At 34.6% G+C, this 20,880-nt stretch overlaps 1 protein-coding gene and 1 long non-coding RNA gene across 2 annotated transcripts in view; one reads left to right on the top strand and one right to left on the bottom strand.

The window, feature by feature from the left end:
- The window catches only part of LOC141514159 (ATP-binding cassette sub-family A member 10-like), a 143,584-nt gene extending 127,408 nt beyond the window's left edge, over positions 1-16,176 (bottom strand). Inside the window, exons 1-3 of the mRNA XM_074224700.1 lie at positions 15,706-16,176; positions 13,962-14,063; positions 11,267-11,471 (exon numbers count right to left, since the gene is read on the bottom strand). Of these exons, the coding sequence (XP_074080801.1) occupies positions 11,267-11,471; positions 13,962-14,057 (301 nt within the window). The 5' untranslated portion in view covers positions 14,058-14,063; positions 15,706-16,176. The remainder of the gene's footprint in view (positions 1-11,266; positions 11,472-13,961; positions 14,064-15,705) is intronic.
- The window catches only part of LOC141514160 (uncharacterized), a 130,415-nt gene that overhangs the window by 60,790 nt on the left and 48,745 nt on the right, over positions 1-20,880 (top strand). The gene's annotated exons all lie outside the window — the stretch shown is intronic.

The following is a 20,880-nucleotide window of genomic DNA, read 5'->3' as shown; positions in this document are numbered from 1 at the left end:
AATGTACAACCTAGAAAATAGATCCAGGAGAGATAATATAGGAATCATCATATTACCAGAAAGCTTAGATCAAAAAAGAATCCGGAAAACATCCTGCAGGAAATTATTAGGGAAAACTGTCCTAATCTTCTAGAACAGGAGGACACTATAACCACTTAAAGAATACAGAGAACCCCTCCAGAAAGAGACCCCAAGATAAAAACTCCAAGGGCTGATATAGTCAAATTTCAGAACTCTCAAAGGACAAAACACTGCAAGCATGGGGGATAGCCAATGATGATTAATCATTTGATCAATTGATCAGCCTTAACATTGAAGGACCGGAGAACCTGGAATACCCTATGTTGGAAGGCAAAGGATTTGGGATTACAACCAAGAATTTACTATCCTGCAAAATTCAGCATAAACTGTTAGGGGAATGGTGAATGAAAAGAGGAATGGTCAATGAAATAGAGGACTTCCAAAATTTCCTTACACAAAGACCAGAACTGAACTGAGAATTCAATTGCCAAATACACAACTCAAGAGATTCATAAAAAGGTAAAGGAAAAGGGGAAGGAAAAAACAAAACAAAACAAATGTTAGTCAAGACCATTGAATTGCATACAACTCTAAAAGGGAATATATAACACTTCTAACTCTTGAGAATTTTATTTCTCTTAGGATAATTAAAGCATTGAAAATAATTGAAAAAAAAATGGACTTAGTTGAGTCTTATTTCTCCATTGAAGACTTTCAAGCTGATATCACTATGCTTGAGGCTAAAAGCCCAGATGAAAAACAGGGGTGTTAACTCTAAACTTAAGTGCCTCAGAATCCTTTGAACCTACTGTCTACTGTGCTGACAAAGCTTAGCACTTTCTCTGATGAGGGCATCATAAACTGGGTGATCTTGAGTCAGTGTCTCCCATAACTTACAATCATTTGTAAAGTTGTGAAGTGAAACCTTCAGAGACTCCCAGTACTTAGAGCCCTTTAAGATTCTTAAAGTCAATTAAATCAGGGTTGAGTTAATCCTTATTTAACAAGGGGGTAAGTACCCCGGGTTGGGAGGGGGAGGGTAAAGTGTGAGAGAAAATAGACTTGGGGAAGGGATACAAATAGTTCATGAAATGATTAGACTTTGGATGAAATTTTGACTCATGAGGATTGGAGGGTACTTGAAAAGGGGGCAAGGAAAAAATGATTATAATTTGATATAATTCAAGACTCTTGAAAAGTGTACTTCTAATGAGACAGAAAAGCTGAATGTACTTAGTGACTTTGAGGCAATGCTGCTTATCAAATAGTCAATAAATCAATCTGTGATGGTACTTTGACAACACTTTGAGTTTCTCAAGTAATTGATTAAGCTGTGATTGATGATACCTTATTAATAGTACCTGAGTGATAAATAACACCAGGTGAAGAAGCACAAAGATTTATAATTTTAGAGGGAAAGAAGGAAGGGTGTGAACACTGTATAAATTCTATTATATAGATTTGGCCCAGTGAGGGAATAAGATATATTCAAACTTAGGTTTAAAAAATCTATCATACTCAGGACAGCTAGGTGGCGCAGTGGACATTTAACAAAATGGAAGAATTCTAAAAATTCCTGATTAAAAGACCAGAACTAAATACAAAATTTGAACATCAAACAGGAGGTTCAAGTGACACATGAAAAAGTTAAAAAAAGGGAGGAGTAAAGAAAATAAAACTGCTGTCCAATAAGTTTCCCCCAGCATGGGGAAAAAGATTCTCATAACTCTTCAGAATTGTAACTCTAACAGAGAGAATATACCTAGCCAGAAGTGACGGACATTCATGACCTATCCATGATACTGTTATCCAATGGGATGAAATGGGCTATAACCCCACTTGGGAGAAAAACTAATAACTCTCAAGAATTTTAACTCTATTAGATAGAATGTACTTAGCTAGAAGTGATGGATACACAGAATTTTCAATGACTCAGATAGAATGATTTTAAAAACATTACCTCCTTAAAAGGGGGAACAGGAAGGAGACAGGAGGAGGCAGGGGATTGAATTTGGTAAATATCATTACACTAAGAGGTACAAAATACCTATGGAAATAGAGGGGAAGAAAGGAGGAGATGAGAAACACCTGAATCTTCTTATCAGACTTAGCTTAAAGTCAACTCAGTTAACTTAAAAAACATCTGACCTTTCAAGTATTAAAAGGGGAAAAGGGGAGGGGGAGACAGAGAAAGGGAGGGGGAGGGAAACAAGGGGAACTACAAAAAGGAAGGGAAGGGAAAAGGGAAAAAGAGAAAGGGGGAAAGAAAGGGGAGGGGGGATATAGAAGGGCAAATATACTGAAGTGGGGTGGTATTCAGAAACAAAAGCCTGGGGAATATGGATAAAGGGGGGGAAGGGGAAAATACAAACAGAGGGAAGATAGCATGGAGGGCAAAAAAGAATTAGTAATCATAACTTTGAATGTGAATGGGATGAACTCTCCCTTAAAACATAAATGATAGCAGAGTGGATTAAAAAACAGAATCCTACAATATGCTGCTTGCATTTGAAGCAGAGAGATACATATACAGTAAAGGTAAAAAGTTGGAGCAAAATATATTTTGCTTCAGCTGAAGTGAAAAAAGCAGGGGGTAGCAATTCTTATCTCAGACAAAGCAGCTTCAAAAATAGATAGTGTTAAAAGAGATAAGAAAGGAAACTTTATCCTCCTAAAAGGTAGCATAGACAATAAAGTGATTTCAATACTGAATATATATGTACCCAATGGGATAGCATCCAAATTCTTAGAGAAGCTAAAATAACTACAGGAAGACATGGACAGCAACCTCAAACTCCTGCTCTAAGAGCTAGATAAATCGAATCATAAAATAAACAGGAAAGAAGTTAAGAAGGTAAATAGATTGTTAAAAAAAATAGATATGGTAGACTTATGGAGGAAAATGAAGGGGGATAGAAAGGAATATACCTTTTTCTCTGCAGTACATGGAACTTATACAAAAACTGACCATGTACTAGGACATAAAAACCTAATGATCAACTACAGAAAGGCAGAAATGGTGAATACATCTTTCTGAGATCACAATGAAATAAAAGTCATATGCAATACTGGGCCAAGGAGATATAGACCCAGAACCAATTGGAAAGTGAATAACCTCATTTTAAAGGATGAGTGGACCAAAAAACAAATTATAGGAAGAATTAATCATTTTATCCTAGATAATGACAATAATGAAGCAACATACCAAAACCTATGGGATTCACTCAAAGCAGCTGTCAGGGGATATATTATATCTTTAAATGCTTACATGAATAAATTAGAGAAAGAGGAAAAGAATTAATTAAATATGCAACTAAAAAAATTAGAGAAAGAACAAATTGAAAATCCCCAATTAAATACCAAATTAGAAATTCTAAAAATTAAAGGAGAAATTAATACAATTGAAAGCAAAAAAACTAATGAATTAATAAATAAAACAAAAGTTTTACGATAAAAACAATAAAATTGGTAATCCTCTGGTCAATTTGGTTACAAAAAAGAAAGAAGAAAACCAAATTGCTAGTATCATAAATGAAAAGGGTGAACTCACCACCAATGAGGAGAAAATTAAAGTAATAATTTGAAATTATTTTGCCCAACTCTGTGCCAATAAATTTGACAATCTAAGTGAAATGGATGAATATGTACAAAAATGTAGGTTGCCCAGATTAAATGAAGAGGAGATTAAATACCTAAACAACCCTATCTCAGAAAAAGAAATTCAACAAGCCATCATTGAACTCCCTAAGAAAAAATCTCCAGGGCCTGATGGATTCACAAGTGAATTCTACCAAACATTTAAGGAATAATTGCTTCCAATTCTATATAAACTCTTTGGAAAAATAGGTGAAGACAGAACTCTGCCTAACTCTTTCTATGAAACCAATACGGTGCTGATACCTAAACCAAGAAGAGTTAAAACAGAGAAAAAAATTATAGACCTATCTCCCTGGTGGATATAGATGCAAAAATCTAAATAAAATCTTAGCAAAATGATTACAACAAGTTATTATTGGGATAATACATTATGATCAAGTAGGATTTATCCCAGGAATGCAGAGTTGGTTCAATATTAAGAAAACTGTATACTATCACAAATTATATGATCATATCAATAGATACTGAAAAAGCTTTTGACAAAATACAGCACCCATTCCTGCTAAAAACACTAGAGAGTGTAGGAATAAATGGGCTCTTCCTTAGAATAATTAGTAGTATCTATCTGAAACCATCAACAAGCATTATATTCAGGGGCGGCTAGGTGGCACAGTGTATAGAGCACTGGCTTTGGAGTCAGGAGTACCTGGGTTCAAATCTAACCTCAGACATTTAATGATTACCTAGCCATGTGGCCTTGGGCAAGCCACTTAACCCCATTGCCTTCAAAAATCTAAAAAAACAAAAAACAAAACTACCAAGCATTATATTCAAGGGGAGAGTCTAGAGGCATTCCCAATAAGATCAGGGGTAAAACAAGGATGCCCATTATCATCACTACTATTCAAAATCATATTAGAAATGTTAGCTTCAGCAAATAGAGAAGAAAAAGAAATTGAAGGAATTAGAATTGGGAAGGAAGAGACAAAATTCTCACTCTTTGCGTATGACATGATGGTCTACCTAGAGAATCCCAAGAAATCATCCAAAAATCTACTGGAAACAATTAGCAATTTTAGCAAAGTTGTAGGATATAAAATAAACCCTCATAAGTCCTCATCTTTTCTATATATGTCTAGCAAGATACAGCAGGAAGAGCTAGAAAGAGAAATCCCATTCAAAATAACCTCAGACATTATAAAATACCTGGGAGTCTATTTGCCAAGGCAGACTCAGAAACTTTTTGAAAACAATTATAGAACACTTCTCACACAAATTAAATCAGATTTAAATAACTGGGTAAATATCAACTGCTCCTGGATAGGTAGAGCTAATATAATAAAAATGACAATTCTACCAAAGCTAAACTACCTGTTTAGTGCCCTACCAATAAAAATCCCAAAAAATTACTTTAATGAGTTAGAAAAAGTTGTAAGTAAAATCATATGGAGAAATAAAAAGTCAAGAATTTCCAGGGATTAATGAAAAAAGTGCAAAAGAAGGGGAACTTAGCCCTACCTGATCTAAAATTATATTATAAGCATCAGTCATCAAAACTGTCTGGTATTGGCTAAGAAATAGAGTGATGGACCAGTGGAACAGACTAGGTGCAATAGCAGGAAATGATTATAGTAATCTGCTGTTTGATAAATCCATAGAGTCCAGCTATTGGGATAAAAACTCTCACTTTGATAAAAGCTGCTGGGAAAACTGGAAGTTAGTATGAAAGAAATTTAGATTAGACCAGCACCTCACACCCTTTACCAAGATATGATCTGAATGGATACAGGATTTAAACATAAAGCTATAAGCAAATTGGAAAATCAAGGACTAGTTTACCTGTAAAATCTATGGAAAGGGAGCAGTTTATGAGTAAGGAAGAAATAGAGAACATCACCAAAAACAGACTAAATTAAATTTTAAATTTTAAATTAAAAAGCTTTTGCACAGATAAGATCACTGTAACCAAGATAAAAAAAATGTAGTAAACTGGGAAACAACCTTTACAACTAATGATTCTGACAAAGGACTCATTTCTAAAATATACAAAGAACTGAGTCATATTTTTTTTAGAAAGCCATTCCCCAGTTGACAAATGGTCAAAGGATATGCACAGGCAATTTACAGATGAGGAGATCAAAGCAATCCATAGTAATATGAAAAATTGCTCTAAATCATTAATTATTAGAAAAATGCAAATTAAAGCTTCTTTGAGGTACCAACTCACACCTCTCAGACTGGCCAATATGACCAGAAAGTATAATGATCATTGTTGGAAGGGTTGTGGGAAATCTGGGACACTACTGCACTGTTGGTGGAGCTGTGAACTCATTGAATTTTTCTGGAAAGAAATTTGGAACTCACCCAAAGGGCAACAAAAATGTGCATACCCTTTGATCCAACAATACCACTACTGGGTCTATACCCCAAAGAGATGATGTAAAAGGGTAAAAGCATCACTTGTACAAAAATATTCATAGTAGCCCTGTTTGTGGTGGCAAAGAACTGGAAATCAAGTAAATGTCCTTCAGTTGGGGAATGGCTTAGCAAACTGTGGTATATGTATGTCATGGAACACTATTGTTCTATTAGAAACCAGGAGGGATGGGAATTCAGGGAAGCCTGGAGGGATTTGCATGAACTGATGCTGAGAGAGATGAGCAGAACCAAAAAACACTGTACACTCTAACAACAACATGGTGGTGATGATAAACATTGATGGACTTGCTCACTCCATCAGTGCAACAATCAGGGACAATTTGGGGCTGTCTGCAATAGAGAATACCATCTGTATTCAGATAAAGCACTGTGGAGTTTGAACAAAGTTTGAGGACTATTCCCTTTAATTTAGGAAAAAAAACAGATATTTTATTGCTGATCTTATTATCTCTTATACTTTTTGTTTCTTCCTTAAGGATATGATTTCTCTCTCATCACACTCAATTTGGATCAATGTACAACATGGAAACAAAGTAAAGAGTGACAAATTACTTTCTGGGGGGGCAGGAACTAAGATTGAGGGGAAAATTGTAAAACTCAAAATAAATAAAATCTTTAATAAAACAAAATAAAAAATAGGAGAAAGAGTTCTGCCAAAATTAGTATGGCACTGAATAAATAATTAAATTTGGGTAGAATTATCATTTTTATTCTATTAGTCCAACCTAGCCTTGAGCAATTTTCTGGAGAGAAATTTCCAATTATTTAGTGCTTTATAATTGTGCTCATATAGTTTCTGGGTTTGTCTTGGGAGGTAAGTTCCCAAGTATTTAATATTGTCTACAGTTACTTTAAATAGAATTTCTCTATCTCTTGCTCTGGGCTTTGTTGTTCCTATATAAAAATACCAATGATTTTTGTGGGTTTATTTTGCATCTTGTTACTCTGTTGAATTTATCACTTCATATCAAGAAATACTCTATCTGTTAGATCTATGGAAAGGACAGAAATTTATGACCAAACAAGAAATAGAATATATTATAAAATGCAAAATATATGAATTAGACTACATTAAATTAAAAAAGTTTTATACTAATATAACCAATGATGCCAAGATGTAAAGGAAAACAGAGAGTTGGGAAACAATTTTCATAATTAGGGTTTCTGATAGGAGGTTTCATTTCTAAAATATATAGATAATTTCATCAAATTTATAAGGTTACAAGTCATTCCCCAATTGAAAATGGTCAGAGGATATGAATATGCAGTTTTCAAATGAAGAAATTATAATTGTATATAAGCATATAAAAAATACTCCAAACCATTACTGATTAGAGAAATGTAAATTAAAACAATTATGAGGTACACTTCACATCTATCAGATTAGCTAAGATGACAAAAAGGGATCAATGTTGGAGAGGTTGTGGGAGGACTGGGATGTTATTGCCTTGCTGGTAGAGTTGTGAATTGATCCAACCATTCTGGAGAACAATAGGAAACTATGCCACAAAAAGAATAAAACTGATCATATCCTTTGACCCAGCAATTCCAATTCTAGGTCTATATCCAGAAGAAATCATAAAAAAAAAAAAACACAGGAAAAGTCCCACACATACTAAAATATTCAAAGCAACTCCTTTTGAAGTGGCAAAGAATTGGAAATTCAGGGGATGCTTATCAATGGGGGAATGGTTGAACAAGTTGGGTATATGAATGTTATGGAATATTATTGTTCTATAAGAAACCATGAATAGTAAGACTCTAGAGAAGTATGGATTACAGGAACTTGTGCTTGAGCAAAGGGAGCAGAACCAAGAGAACATTGTACACATTAACAACAACATTGATGGATGCAGCTTGCTCAGTAGTTCAGAGAGCTAGAACATTACTGGGAGATCTGTTATGGACAATGCTATTCACATCCCAAGGAAGAAAAACAAAACAAAACCAATAAAAACAGAATCTGAATGAACACTGCATTCACTTTTTTTTAGATTTTTTTTTGCAAGGCAAAGGGGGTTAAGTGGCTTGCCCAAGGCCACAATTATTAAGTGTCTGAGGATTTGAACTTAAATACTTCTGACTCCAGGGCTGGTGCTCTATCCACTGCACCATCTAGCTGCCCCCATTGCATCCACTTTTAAAATTTTTTCTCTTATGTTTTTCTTTCCTATCTCATGGTTTTCTTTCTTTTCCCTTAAGTCTAATTCCTCATTCCAAAAACGACAAATGTATCAACATGTTAAACACAAATGTATATGTACAATGTTCATAAGAGTGTTCACTGTTGAGGGGAGAGGTCTGGGAAGGGAGGGTAGAAGGAAATTATGTAACTTAAAAATATACATTTGCATGTAGATTAATGCTGAAAAACTTTCATAACATGTAATGGAAAAAATAAAATATCAATTGCAAAAAATTTGATAATATGGTACTTATGACAAAAATATGACCTGGAGGATTGTATCTTATTCAAAGACAAAAGTTAAAAGGATGAGAATAGTACTGTATATTAAGAATGTGCATTCATGTAAGGAATTCTAGGAAACAAAGATGGGGAAATATGGTGGAGAACATTTGAACAAAGATAAACAGAGGCAAAAAATAGAAGCAATATTGTCATTGGAGGATATCACATACCACCTAAAGAGAAGAAGCAATAGATGGGAAGTTTGGGAAACAGATCAGAAAACTGGCAGGGGGGATATGTTGTTAGTAGCAATGGGGAACTTCAATCATCCAAACATCTGAACAGTCATCCTCTCTGCCAAAAGCAGAGCATCTAATATATTCAGTGACTTCACTTCAGATTGCTGATATTCTTGCTGTCTCCACTTCCTCTCTCCTCACTGTCTTCCAAACTCTATACATTATAGCTTTTGATCTAATCATACAACTGAAATTGCTTTCTCCAAACTCAACATGTCCTAGATAACTCCTTATTTTTCACATAAACCCTCTTTCCAACTTTATTACTATTGATGTCATTCTCTGGGATACCCAGGTTTTCAACTTTGTTGTTTTCCTTGGCTCATCACTCCCATATATCTGTTGCCAAGTCTTGTCATTTTTACCTTCAGAAAATCCTTTGTATATGCCTCCTTCATTCTACTAATACAATTATCATTCTGTTTCAGGCCTTCATTACCTCTCACTGTATCTACTGTTATGTCTTCCAATTGATTTCCCTGCCTCAAATCTCTCCCAGCTCCAATCCATCCTCCACATAGCTGAAAAAATGATCTTCCTAAAGTATGGATCTGACCACATTCTCCCCTGCTCAAAAAATTCTGGTGGCCTTCTATTAGCTACAGGATCAAATATTTAGCAGTTAGAGCTCTTTACTCCAAGGACCCTTCCTTCCTTTTGACCTCATTTGCATTTTTATCATCATTCACAATATAATCCTTTCATATTGTTTACTTGCTGTATACCAATATAGCAGCATCCCTGCCATCTCCTATGTCCCTGTGATTGTTCTGGCTTTTCTCCACACGTGGATTGCTCTGCTTTCTATCTCTCCCTCTTAACATCCTTCTTGCTTCTTATAGCATCCTTTAAGCTTGGTTGCTATCTTCATTAGGAATCATTTTTCCATCCTTCCAGATGATAATCTTCCTCTTAAGTTTACCTTCCATCTACCCTATATATTATGTGAAGTCAGGTATCTTCATATTGTCTCTTCCACAAAGAAAGCTAAGGGTGGTACTTTTTAAAAACACATTTTTTTTGTATTCTCTGTACTTAAAACAATGCTTGGCACATAGTGAGTGTGAAATAAATACTTATTGATTAATTAATTGATTTATATTTACCTTAAAGAATCAAATTTCATTGAAGGTGAAATAATTAATGAGGGGAAGTTCTATTCTGGGAGTGAATCTCACCAGCAAGCATAATCTGATTGCAAATGGTGGAAAGGAAATTATAGGCACCTTGGAATTTGTGATTGAGAAAAAGTAGAAAACCTGGCATAATTTTATTTGCACTCTAGATATAGGGAGAAAAAATTTCAAAGATACAGAGAAATGATATATAACATCCCATTAACTTAAATGTGAAAGGAAAAAAAGTCAGCCTGTAAAGGACAGAAATAAAATTCTGAAGGCAGGAAGAACAATGTTTGAAGAAGCTGATGGAGATGCCCATGAGACTCACTAACCACCTCAGATTTATATTTTGCTTTGTTTTTGTTTTTTAAGACTCTCTCTTTCTCTCTCTCTCTCTCTCTCTCTCTCTCTCTATCTCACATCTCCAGTTGCCTGCTAAACATTTCTTACTAGGTGTATGTTAGCACAACAAATTGAATAGGTCTGAATTAGAATTCATTGTTTTCTCTACTAGCCTTTGCCTTCCTTCTAATTCTCAAATTTCTGTTGAATGCATCAACACCTTCTTAGTAAGTTTAATTCATTGCCTGATAGTCATTTTTGACACTTTAATTTCTTTCATCATGGCCTCCTGACTTCCAGTCAGTTGCCAATTCCACAACATTGTTAATATATTTCTCTTTTCCAATCAGTAGTCACCATTGAGATTTTGGCCCTCACCATCTCTTACTTATTGTTATAAAACATATATCAACTTTGGTTTCTGTTTGCTGATTCCCTAACCTCTACATGGCTACCAACATCATCTTCTTGAAACATAGACCTGATCATGTCATTCTCCTTTGTCAAAAACCTTCAGTGTCTCCTCATCAGCTTAAAAATAAAATATAAATTCCTCAGTCTGGCATTTAAACTTCTTTACAATCTGACTGCAACTTACCTTTCCAGATTTATATAATATTAATCCCCTTTACACCTGTTGTTTTCTAGTGTAGTTCATTCACCCATTAACAGTTGTAAGGATCAATATCTTCCCAAGTTTAGAATTCACTCCTTCATCTTTACTTCTCTGACTTCTTATTTTTCTTCAAGGCTGAGTTCAGACACCCAAACTCTGTGTAAAGCCCTTTCTTGAAAGTTCTTAGTTGTCAATGCTCATTTCAACTTGAAATCATCTTGTTTTCATTTTATACATATTGTAGCCATATTCCCAGTAATATTTGTAAGTTTTTGAAGATAAGCAATGCCAATTTTTTGTATCCCTAATTCTTAGCACAGTACCTTACAGCTGGTATTTACTAAATTTGTATTTGTTGAATTGAATTGCAAAAATTGAACAATGACATTAGATATTACCCTCAGACTGGTAGACAACACACCTTTCATGAAGGGCGCAGCTGCCATTTTATCCATGATCTTCTGGGTTGTATTGGAGATCGGTGTGTAAGCAACAACTAAGTCAGAGTCATTAAACTTATCTACTCGACCCAAGGGCATGGGAGACAGTTCAGAAAAGTGATTTACTTGATTATATTTTGAAAAGAGGAACAAATACAATAATAGAAGTAATGAGATGAGCCATTCCTATAAAGCACAAAGGAAAACATTTTTTAAAAAAATTGATTGTGGTCAATAAAAAATAGTACATTTATAATCAAATATCTTTTTTAGTGGATCCCAACCTTTTTCTCGAATGAGTGCTCCTTTTCAACATTTATCTATACATATACAACTCCACCTCCCTCCTACCACCCAGCAGTAGTCTCATATTTAGAACTGATGTGTACCTCAGAGGCAGTCTAATCCAACTTCTTTGTTTTAAAATTGAAGAAATTGAGACCTGGATAGTTAAATAAATTTCTAAGCTCAAAAAGGAAGTAAGTTACAGAGATAGGACTTAATATCAACATTCATTTCCATCATATTACATTGCCTTTTATTTATTGTACTATGGGCCTAGTATTCATTGATTAAGAAAAAATGATGGAGAAAAGCTAACTCACGTTAGCTTTCAAGAACATTTTTGTAGCTAAGCTTTGGAACAAAGAGACTTGGGAAAGAAACTGACCTTGTCTCTCAGACTCATTCTTCCTTTGAAAAGAAGGTAGAAAAAGGAGACATGAGAGTATTGAGAAAACAGGAAGAAAGTTTCAGAAACTGAGGATGGAAGTAGGGAGCATGCTGAGAGATGTAATGATAGTCTATCAGAATATTTGAACTGAGCCTATACTTCAGCACAATGGGAATACCTGAGCCAGGGCCCTAAGGACCTCTTCTACATCAGAGCAAAAATAGCGTTCCAATAAATAGCATTCACTAACTTGTCTCTTAACCATTATTTGAATTTAAATATGCATTATCTACTATAAAATCCATTTGTCCAGTTGAAATGCTAAACTCCATGTGTACATTATTTAAAGATGACAAAAACAGGTTAAGAGAGTTTTCTTTATTCTAGAAACAAGAAAAAGTGTTTGGTCATCAATATCTGATTTGATGACTAAAGCAGTTGGACTGTAAGTAGGAAAGATGTATTAGACTACAAGACTGATATAAGAATTCAAAGTTTAGCTGTTGCTAAAAAGAAATCATAAATGCATAAAAGAGCAGACTACAAGGAAGGGGAGCATTTTCAAACCACCAGTGGTTCTTGGTGATATGGATTTGAAAGGACTCACCCTTAAGAGGTGCCAGGATACTGCCGTGGCAGGCTGCTCTAACAACTTTTAGACAGATGTGTAATATATTAATGAAAATAACACCTATATTCATTTTTTGAATAGTCAAAATTGCATGTATGATATCATGGCAATATGGTAAAGTGGATTGAGCAATGAACTCCATGCCAGGAAAACTTGAGTTTGAATCTTGCTTCAAATACTTACTAACTGTGTGATACTAGGCAAGTCATTAAATATCTTTGAGCTCCAGTTTGCTCAAAGAAATCAGTCTTTGCTCAAAGTCCTCTAAGGTTTCTTTCAGCTATAAATCTATGCTCCCATAATTTATTCAGTATACAAAAGATATATTTACTTATTTGCTATACTGAGTCATGAAGCATATTACTTTGAAACAAAACAAAAAGATCAAAATGACTATGCTACATCTAGATTCTTGGACTCTATACTAGTCCCTACCTACAATTCAGTCACCCTCCACCAACAGGTTGGGATCCACCAATCCTTTTGGTTCACTAATATGATTAATTTTGGATGAGGTACTTGTAAACAAAAGCTAACTGCAAAAGAAACATCCTTTTTGCTCTCATGCAGTTCATATTCTAAGGCAAAATATATGAATACAAATATAGTACAAAATAATGAAAGATTGATATTATTTAATATAATAAAATAAGAAAGATAACAAAATGAAAGTATGGCAATCATTTGCCCTCCTTTTTTTCTTTATCTTACATTAATTTTCATTGGTTCTTTACTTTCTTTGAAATTTTTGTACTGACTATGGAGATAGTAGCAATAACTACACTGAGGTCTTACTGAGACTGAGAGTATGGAACAATACTGTCGTCTTTCAAAGATATTCCATCGGTAAATTTACTACTGCATTTTTCCTTCTTAAAGCTCTTTGTTTCTACAAGAAACAACAGAGATCTTTGATACAATTAAACAGAACCTTCAACTAAACTTTCAATAGTGTGCCAAGGATCTTAGTGTCTTACGTTAGAAAAGCTATTTTTAATATTACTTTCTCAATTTCTGCAAATAAATAATATGTGTCCTTTTCATTTTTTGTTGCATAATCCACTTGATAAATTTCTTTACCCAACTTGATTGTAGAACCTGAAGTTCTAATGAAATTCTGTTGCTTGGTAGATTAATAATTTAAATGCCTTATTTTTCAGAGTTTAGACTTCTTTAATTAGTGGTAGTTTCAATTATAAATACAGTCTTGTTCTAGAACATTTAGAATTACAGCACAGCTAAAATTAAACAAGCCAGTCTGTTCATTAGAAACAAAATTCATGGAAAGCATAAAGGAAAAAGAATACATGCAATTTGAAAGGAACATATTTTTATATTTTATAGCTGAGTAGAAACAGATTTTGAACCATACCAATAAGCTTTCTCTTTTCATCCTCCATTTTTTAAGAAAGTTTATATGAAGCAGGGCCCGAGTTTGCTGACACACACTTATCTGTCTTTCACTCATTTCTGCCTATTTATTAAGAGAAGGAAAAGAGAAAGTAAATGTAATAGAATGTGGCCTTGGGGAAAACATTATGCAAAAATAATAATAATGCTAACATTTGTTATCTATCTTTTGTAGGCCATCTTTCACAACCTCAAGAAAGGGAGGAGAGACTTTTCTAAATGATTCCTAGATAGCATTAATAGCATTCTCCCTCGAGAGACTTTTTACTGTGGGCTATTTTGCCTGGGCTAAAAAATTAGTCAAAATTCTTTCACCCAGTGACACTGCAGTTATTTTTTTCATTGCCTGCTTTCTCACTTTTACCAAATTCAAAACAAAACTGAAATATGCAAGATAATTCAAGTTTTCACTGATTAAGGAAAAGAAAATAATCTTGCAGGAATGAAACAGCATTTCAATGTTGTTTCTGGTCATTCAGTATTTCCTCCGGGAGTAAGTTTTCATTCTGGGTGAAGTACTAACTTTTAGAGTTAAGGTGACCATTTAGCAAATTATTACAATAATGAATTATTAATTGATTATACCTTGGGGAGCTGGGAGAGCAAATGATCTCCTCTCAATTGCATACAAGCAATAGGCAAAAATATATTTAAATAAACACAATAATCATGAAACAGGTTAGCAAAATAATGGTAGTTTTCCATCTTAACAGACCTACTTCTACTTGGTAATTCTTTGCTCTTTGCATTCTGATGAACATTCCAGAGCAGAAATCATAAAACCCTCCATATCATATTACCTAAAGAAACCTCTGAGGAAGTCATGTCTGCTAGAGATAATAACTATATAACTTCAATAATAATAGCAAAAAAGTATCTACTTCCCTCTCAGACTGGATGCCTAGTAGCTAAAAATAAGAAATATAGAATTAAATTCTAGTCTTTTTTAGACTGAAATAGAGAAAACAAAAAATATTGCCAATTTGTTGAACGGAAAAAAATCTTTACAAATCTCAGTAATCTATTTTCAAAGTCAGTAAAATGATGATCACAATGATGAAAGAAAAAGCAGTCTGTCTGACTGTTTCCAAATATTGCTGCCTTTTCTAAAATCTTAAAAATAAATTTTAAAAATTAGTCAGAACTGTAAGAGAATTCATTTTAATTGCTTTAATAAATTCATAAGCAAATTTCATTTTAATAGCCAAAATCTTAAGGTCATAATCTATAATAAAATTTAATCACTTTAAAATTAAGTCATTTTTCTACATATTTAATTCATGAAATAAACAAATAATGAGAGATAATAATTCTTGGATAAATGACTGATTTTATGGCTTCCAGCCAAATATTTGTGTAGATATTTCCTTAAATCATCTTCATGTAACTTTTATTCAAAATGTTATCATTAATCAAATAAAATAAGAAAGTAGAGTTTAACTTACTTGCAGGAAATTCTAGAATCACTCATTTGCAAGAATTGTAGAAAAATAGTAATCCTTTAGTCTTTTTATATCCACAAAAAAGTCCAAACTCCTTCATGTAATACCACATAATGAGATACTTAATAATTTTTGCATAAATGACTGTTTTATAGAGCTTCCAGGCAAAGGTTTGTATAAATATTTACTTACATCAGCTTTATGTCATTTTTATTCAAAATATTATCATTATGCAAATAAATAAGAAAATAGAGTTTAACTTACTTGCAGGAAATTTGGAGCAAGAATTCTAGAAAAAAAATAGCTTTATATCCTTTATATCCACAAGAACAATCCAAACTCCTTCACAGTCTCCTCTACATAATACTTTAAAAGTTTGACTCTTTTGAAGAGCTCCTCCTTAGACTTCTTTCAGAAGAAGGTTATGGTCTCAATTCAGTCAAGCTGCCAAAATATACTGTTCACATGATGACTTTTCTGCTGTTTTCCATTTCTTTCTCTCCTAGTCACTTCCTCTGCAGGGAGATAGCAGTTACAGATGTTTGGCTAAGTAGAGCATTCTTGTAAAGAGAAATCCCATTTTTGTTCATTAGGTTCTCTTCTTCCAGGCTCAAGGGAAAAGTCACAAAATTTAAAATTTAAAAACACAGAGACTTCAGCATATTTTTAAAGGCAAGTAGCCAAATCAAAGAGTGCAGACTGAAAAAAAGGGAAAAGACTAGTGAGAAAGAAATAGCATACTTCCAATAAGAGAAGACGAAAATTTGCATGAAGAAGTTTAATTTAAGATTCAGTTGCACCTCAGGCAAACGATGCTAATAAAAATAACAAAACCCAGTCCCCATTTATTTCTTTGAAAGGTAGAGTAAATGAACAGAAAATTCCAGACCTTAAATGATTGCCCCATAATTACATTCAGTCTTCAGCTGGCTTTTGGATAATTGCCTAAACCAGACTCAGAATTGTGAATTAACCCTTTTCATCCTTGCTGCACAGTTAAAAAGAAATATTTACCACTGAGACATTAATGTTTGAACTAAATGTAATAAAAGAATATCAAGATGCAAATATTATGAAGTTCAGTTAGCTTCAGGGGGCTCTCCTGTGGAATATGTGCAGGTTTTCATTTCAGTTGACCACTTAGAAACTTTGATGACTACTTCTAACCATTATATAGCTCAAGGCTAAACAACTTTACTTTGAGATGATAGAGTCCATGTATTGGCTACAGAGCTGAATACCTGATGAGTCCATGGATTTATAGAAGGGAATCCCCACACCTTCAGCATCTCTCTTTCTTTTTGGCTATGAATTATGTCAATACTGTTTTAAGTGACATCCAGAGTAGTGCAAGAAGTGGGCAGAGGGAAAGAGGTAACTTTCCCTCCTTTATTCTATAGACAGATATGTATATGTAGTAACTAAATTATATGCCTAGGCTAGGCAAGTCTGTTTTCTCCAGTTTGAACTACATCTCTTATTTATTCATTCCTGACCTTAAGTCAATGAGAATCAAGACATACATAGAGCCATGGTGAGTCTGAGAGGGTCAGGATAGATCTGACTAAAGGATGTGTTCCCAACAATTGCTCAAACACTCTTTCTAAAATAGTATTTTGGTGAGGCAGCTAGGTGGTACAGTAGATAAAGCATCAGCCCTGAAGTCAGGAGGACCTGAGTTCAAATTCAGCATTAGACATTTAATACCTACTTAGCTATGTGATCTTTAGTGAATTACTTAAGGCCATTGCCTTGCCAAAATAAATAAATAAAATAGTAATTTTTTTTTGCCTGGGAAAACTTGCATTAACTGATGATGAGTGAAGTGATCAGAACCATAAGAACATTGTATACATTAGTAGCAACATTGTATGATGATCAACTATGATAAATTTGCTCTTCCCGGAAGTACAATAATCAAAGATATGTCTAAAGGATGGAAAAAGCCATCATCATCCAGAGAAGGAACTATGGAGTCTGAATGCAGACCAAAGCATACTATTTTTAATTTTTAAAATTTGTTTTATATTTTTTGTTTCTGTCTGTAGTGGTTTTTCTCCTTTTTTTCTAGTTCTTTCACAAAATGATTAATATGGAAATATATTTAACATAAATATACATGTATAATCTATATTAGATTATTCTCTGTCTAGGGAGGTGGGAAGGAGTGGGGATAAAGAAGAAATGTGGAACCCAAAGTCTGACCAAAAAATTGTTGAAAACTAAAATAAGCACGTGTGTGTGTGTGTTTAGTATTTTTCCCAATTATACATCGACAATTTTAGCATTCATTTTTATAAGATTTTGAGTTTCAAATTTTCCTCCCTCCCTCTTCCCCTCCCCTCTTCCTAAAATGGTGGGCAATTTGATATAGGTTATATGTGTACTATCCTATAAAAACTTATATCAATATTTGTCACAGTTGTGAAAGAAGAAACAAATCAAAAGAAAAAAAACAAAAAAGAATAAAGTGGAAAAATGTTTTTAGATTTGCATTCAGAGTCCATAAGTTTTTTTATCTGAATGTCAATAGCATTTTCCTTTATACTTATCTTAGATCATTGTGGTGGTGAGAAGAGCTGAGTCATTATAGTTGATCATTACATATTGTTGTTATTACTGTGTACAATGTTTTCCTGGTTCTGTTCATTTCATTTTACATCAATTCGTGCAGGTCTTTCCAAGTTTTTCTGAAACCTGCCTATTCATCATTTCTTATTGCACAGTAGTCTTCCAACATATTCACATACCACAGTATGTTTAGCCACTCCCCAGTTGATGTGCATCCCTTCAGTTTCCAATATTTTGCCATCACAAAAAGGTTCACCATAAATATTTTTGCATATGTAGGTTCTTTTCCTTTTTTTTATTATCTGTTTGGGATGCAGACCCAACAGTGGCACTGCTGGATTAAAGGGAATGCATAGTTTTATTGCCCTTTGGATATAGTTCCAAATGCTTTTCAGAATAGTTGGATGAGTCATAGGTACACTAAAAATGCATTAGTGTACTGCTTTCCCCATAACCTCTCCAACATTGATCTCTTCCTTTTTTTTTGTCATATTAGCCAAACTGTTAAGTGTGAACTTGCATCTCAGAGTTATTTTAATTTGCATTGTTCTCATCAAAAGTAATTTAGAGTACTTTTTCATATGCCTATAGATAGCTTTGATTTCATCCATCTGAAAATTACCTGTTCATATTTTTTGACAATTTATCAACTGGAGAATGGTTTGTATTCTTATAAATTTGATTCAGTTCTCTATAAATTAGAGAAATGAGACTTTTATCAGAGTCACACTATAAAGATTGTTTCTCAGTTTTCTACTTTCCTTCTAATCTTGGTTGCATTGCTTTTCTTTGGGCAAAAGCTTCTTAATTTAATATAAGAAAAATATCTATTTTACATTTTGTGATACTCTCTAGGGGCAGCTAGGCAGCGCAGTGGATAGAGCACTGGCCCTGGAGTCAGGAGTAGCTGAGTTCAATTCCAGACTCAAACACTTAATAATTACCTAACTGTGTGGCCTTGGGCAAGCCATTTAACCCACAGTGCTTTGCAAAATCCCTAAAAAAAAGAAAGAAAGAAAAACATAATGCTCTCTAACTCTTATTTGATCATAAACTTGTAATTCACTTAATGTTCTCTTTAAGAATCTGGATGGTTCTGGCCAAGATGGAGGAGAGAAGACAGGCACAGTGCTAAAATTTCCTGATCTTCCCTCATAAACAATATGAGACAAACCTCGTAGCAGAAATCTGATCTACAAAACCCCGGAAAAAAAAACAGGAGAAGAACATCAACTTCAGGAGTCGTGGTGAGTCTGCATGCAGGGGGGCAGACTTTGCCAGGAGCACAGGATCAGGTGAGACTCTGGAGCCTGGATCAGCCTCAGATTAGCCTGATTAGCAGCAGGGCTGGAGCCCAGGAGTTTGAAGGCCTGAGAAACAGACTGATTTGATCAGCAGCGGGGCTAGAGCCTGGTTGGCCATGGGTGCTCAGGCCAACTAGGGAGCAGAGGCATTGGTTGTGGCACTGAGTGTCTGGAGCTTGCAAGCAGGGCTAGAGGGAGAGTTCTGGTGTAAGAGAACTGTATACATCATCCCTGTTCTCCTCTGGTCAGGAGGAACTCAGAGTCCTCAAGCCTCTTCCCAGAACAAACACAATTACAGCCCACCTTCCATCCCAGGCTAAGACCAAGCAGCAGAACCACCTCAGCTGTGAATAGGGATAGTGATTGCCTCACCCCAGGGTATAACCCACCATGGAGCAAAGATAAAAGTATCCAACAGTTTCAATCACTCCCTCCAAACCAAGGGAAAGGACCTCAATCAAGGTCACAGACACTCCAGAGCAAGCAAACAGCATTCCCTACTGGTCAGCTGTAGATATTACACTCAGTGAGCAAAGCCTCTGGAGTTTCCACCTCCAAACCTCTGTGAACCATCCCCTCTCCACCACAAGGTCTTAGGATAATGAAGAAAGGCCAGCTCAAAGGAGGGTCCATAAAAAAATTCTTGGACGGAAAGATACTAACTCAGAGAGACTAGAACCTTTGAGGAGAATATGACCTGCTCTCCAGCACAGAAAGACTTTCTTGAAGAAATAAGGAAGGAGTTTAAAAACCAACTGGAAAAATTGGGAGAGAGAATTAACACTGTGCAACAAGAAAACAATTCTCTCAAAACCTCAACTGGTCAACTGGAAAACTCTTACAAAAATAGAATTGACCAATTGGAAGAGAATTTGCAAAAGGCAAATGAAGAAAATTCTTCTGTAAAAAAAAAAAGAATGGAGTCTGTGAAAACTAATGACTTCATGAGACAGTGAGAGTCTGGTAAACAAAACCAAAAAATAGAAAAAATAGAAGAAAGTGTAAAATACCTCATCAGGAAAACCACTGACCTCGAGAACAGATCAAGAAGGGACAACCTGAGAATTATAGGCCTTCCTGAAAACACTGAAGAAAGGAAAAAGCCTGAACTTACTATTACAGGATTTAGTGATAGAAAATTGCCTTGATATCTTGGAACCAGAGGGCAAAATAGTTATTGAAAGAATACATCGATCCCCTCTGGAAAGAGATCCTAAAATGAAAATACCAAGGAATGTTATGGTCAAATTCCAGAATTATCAGATAAAAGAGAAAATCCTGCAAGCAGCCAGAAAGAAAAAATTTAAATACCAAGGATACACAGTAAGGATTACTCAGGACCTGGCTACATCAACATTAAGGGATTGAAGGGCCTAGAATGAGATATTCCGAAGAGTAAGGGAACTTGGAATGCAGCCAAGAATCCATTATCTGGCAAAATTGAGCCCTCTGTTACAGGAGAAAAGATGGTCATTTAACAAAATGGTAGACTTCCAGATAGAAAATTTGGACATCAAACAGGAGGTTCAAGAGACATATGAAAAGGTTAAAAAAAGGGGGGGTT

This window comes from Macrotis lagotis, chromosome 2, assembly GCF_037893015.1.
Source record: "Macrotis lagotis isolate mMagLag1 chromosome 2, bilby.v1.9.chrom.fasta, whole genome shotgun sequence".
NCBI lineage: Eukaryota > Metazoa > Chordata > Mammalia > Peramelemorphia > Peramelidae > Macrotis > Macrotis lagotis.
This window is presented reverse-complemented; position numbering and strand designations above follow the sequence as displayed.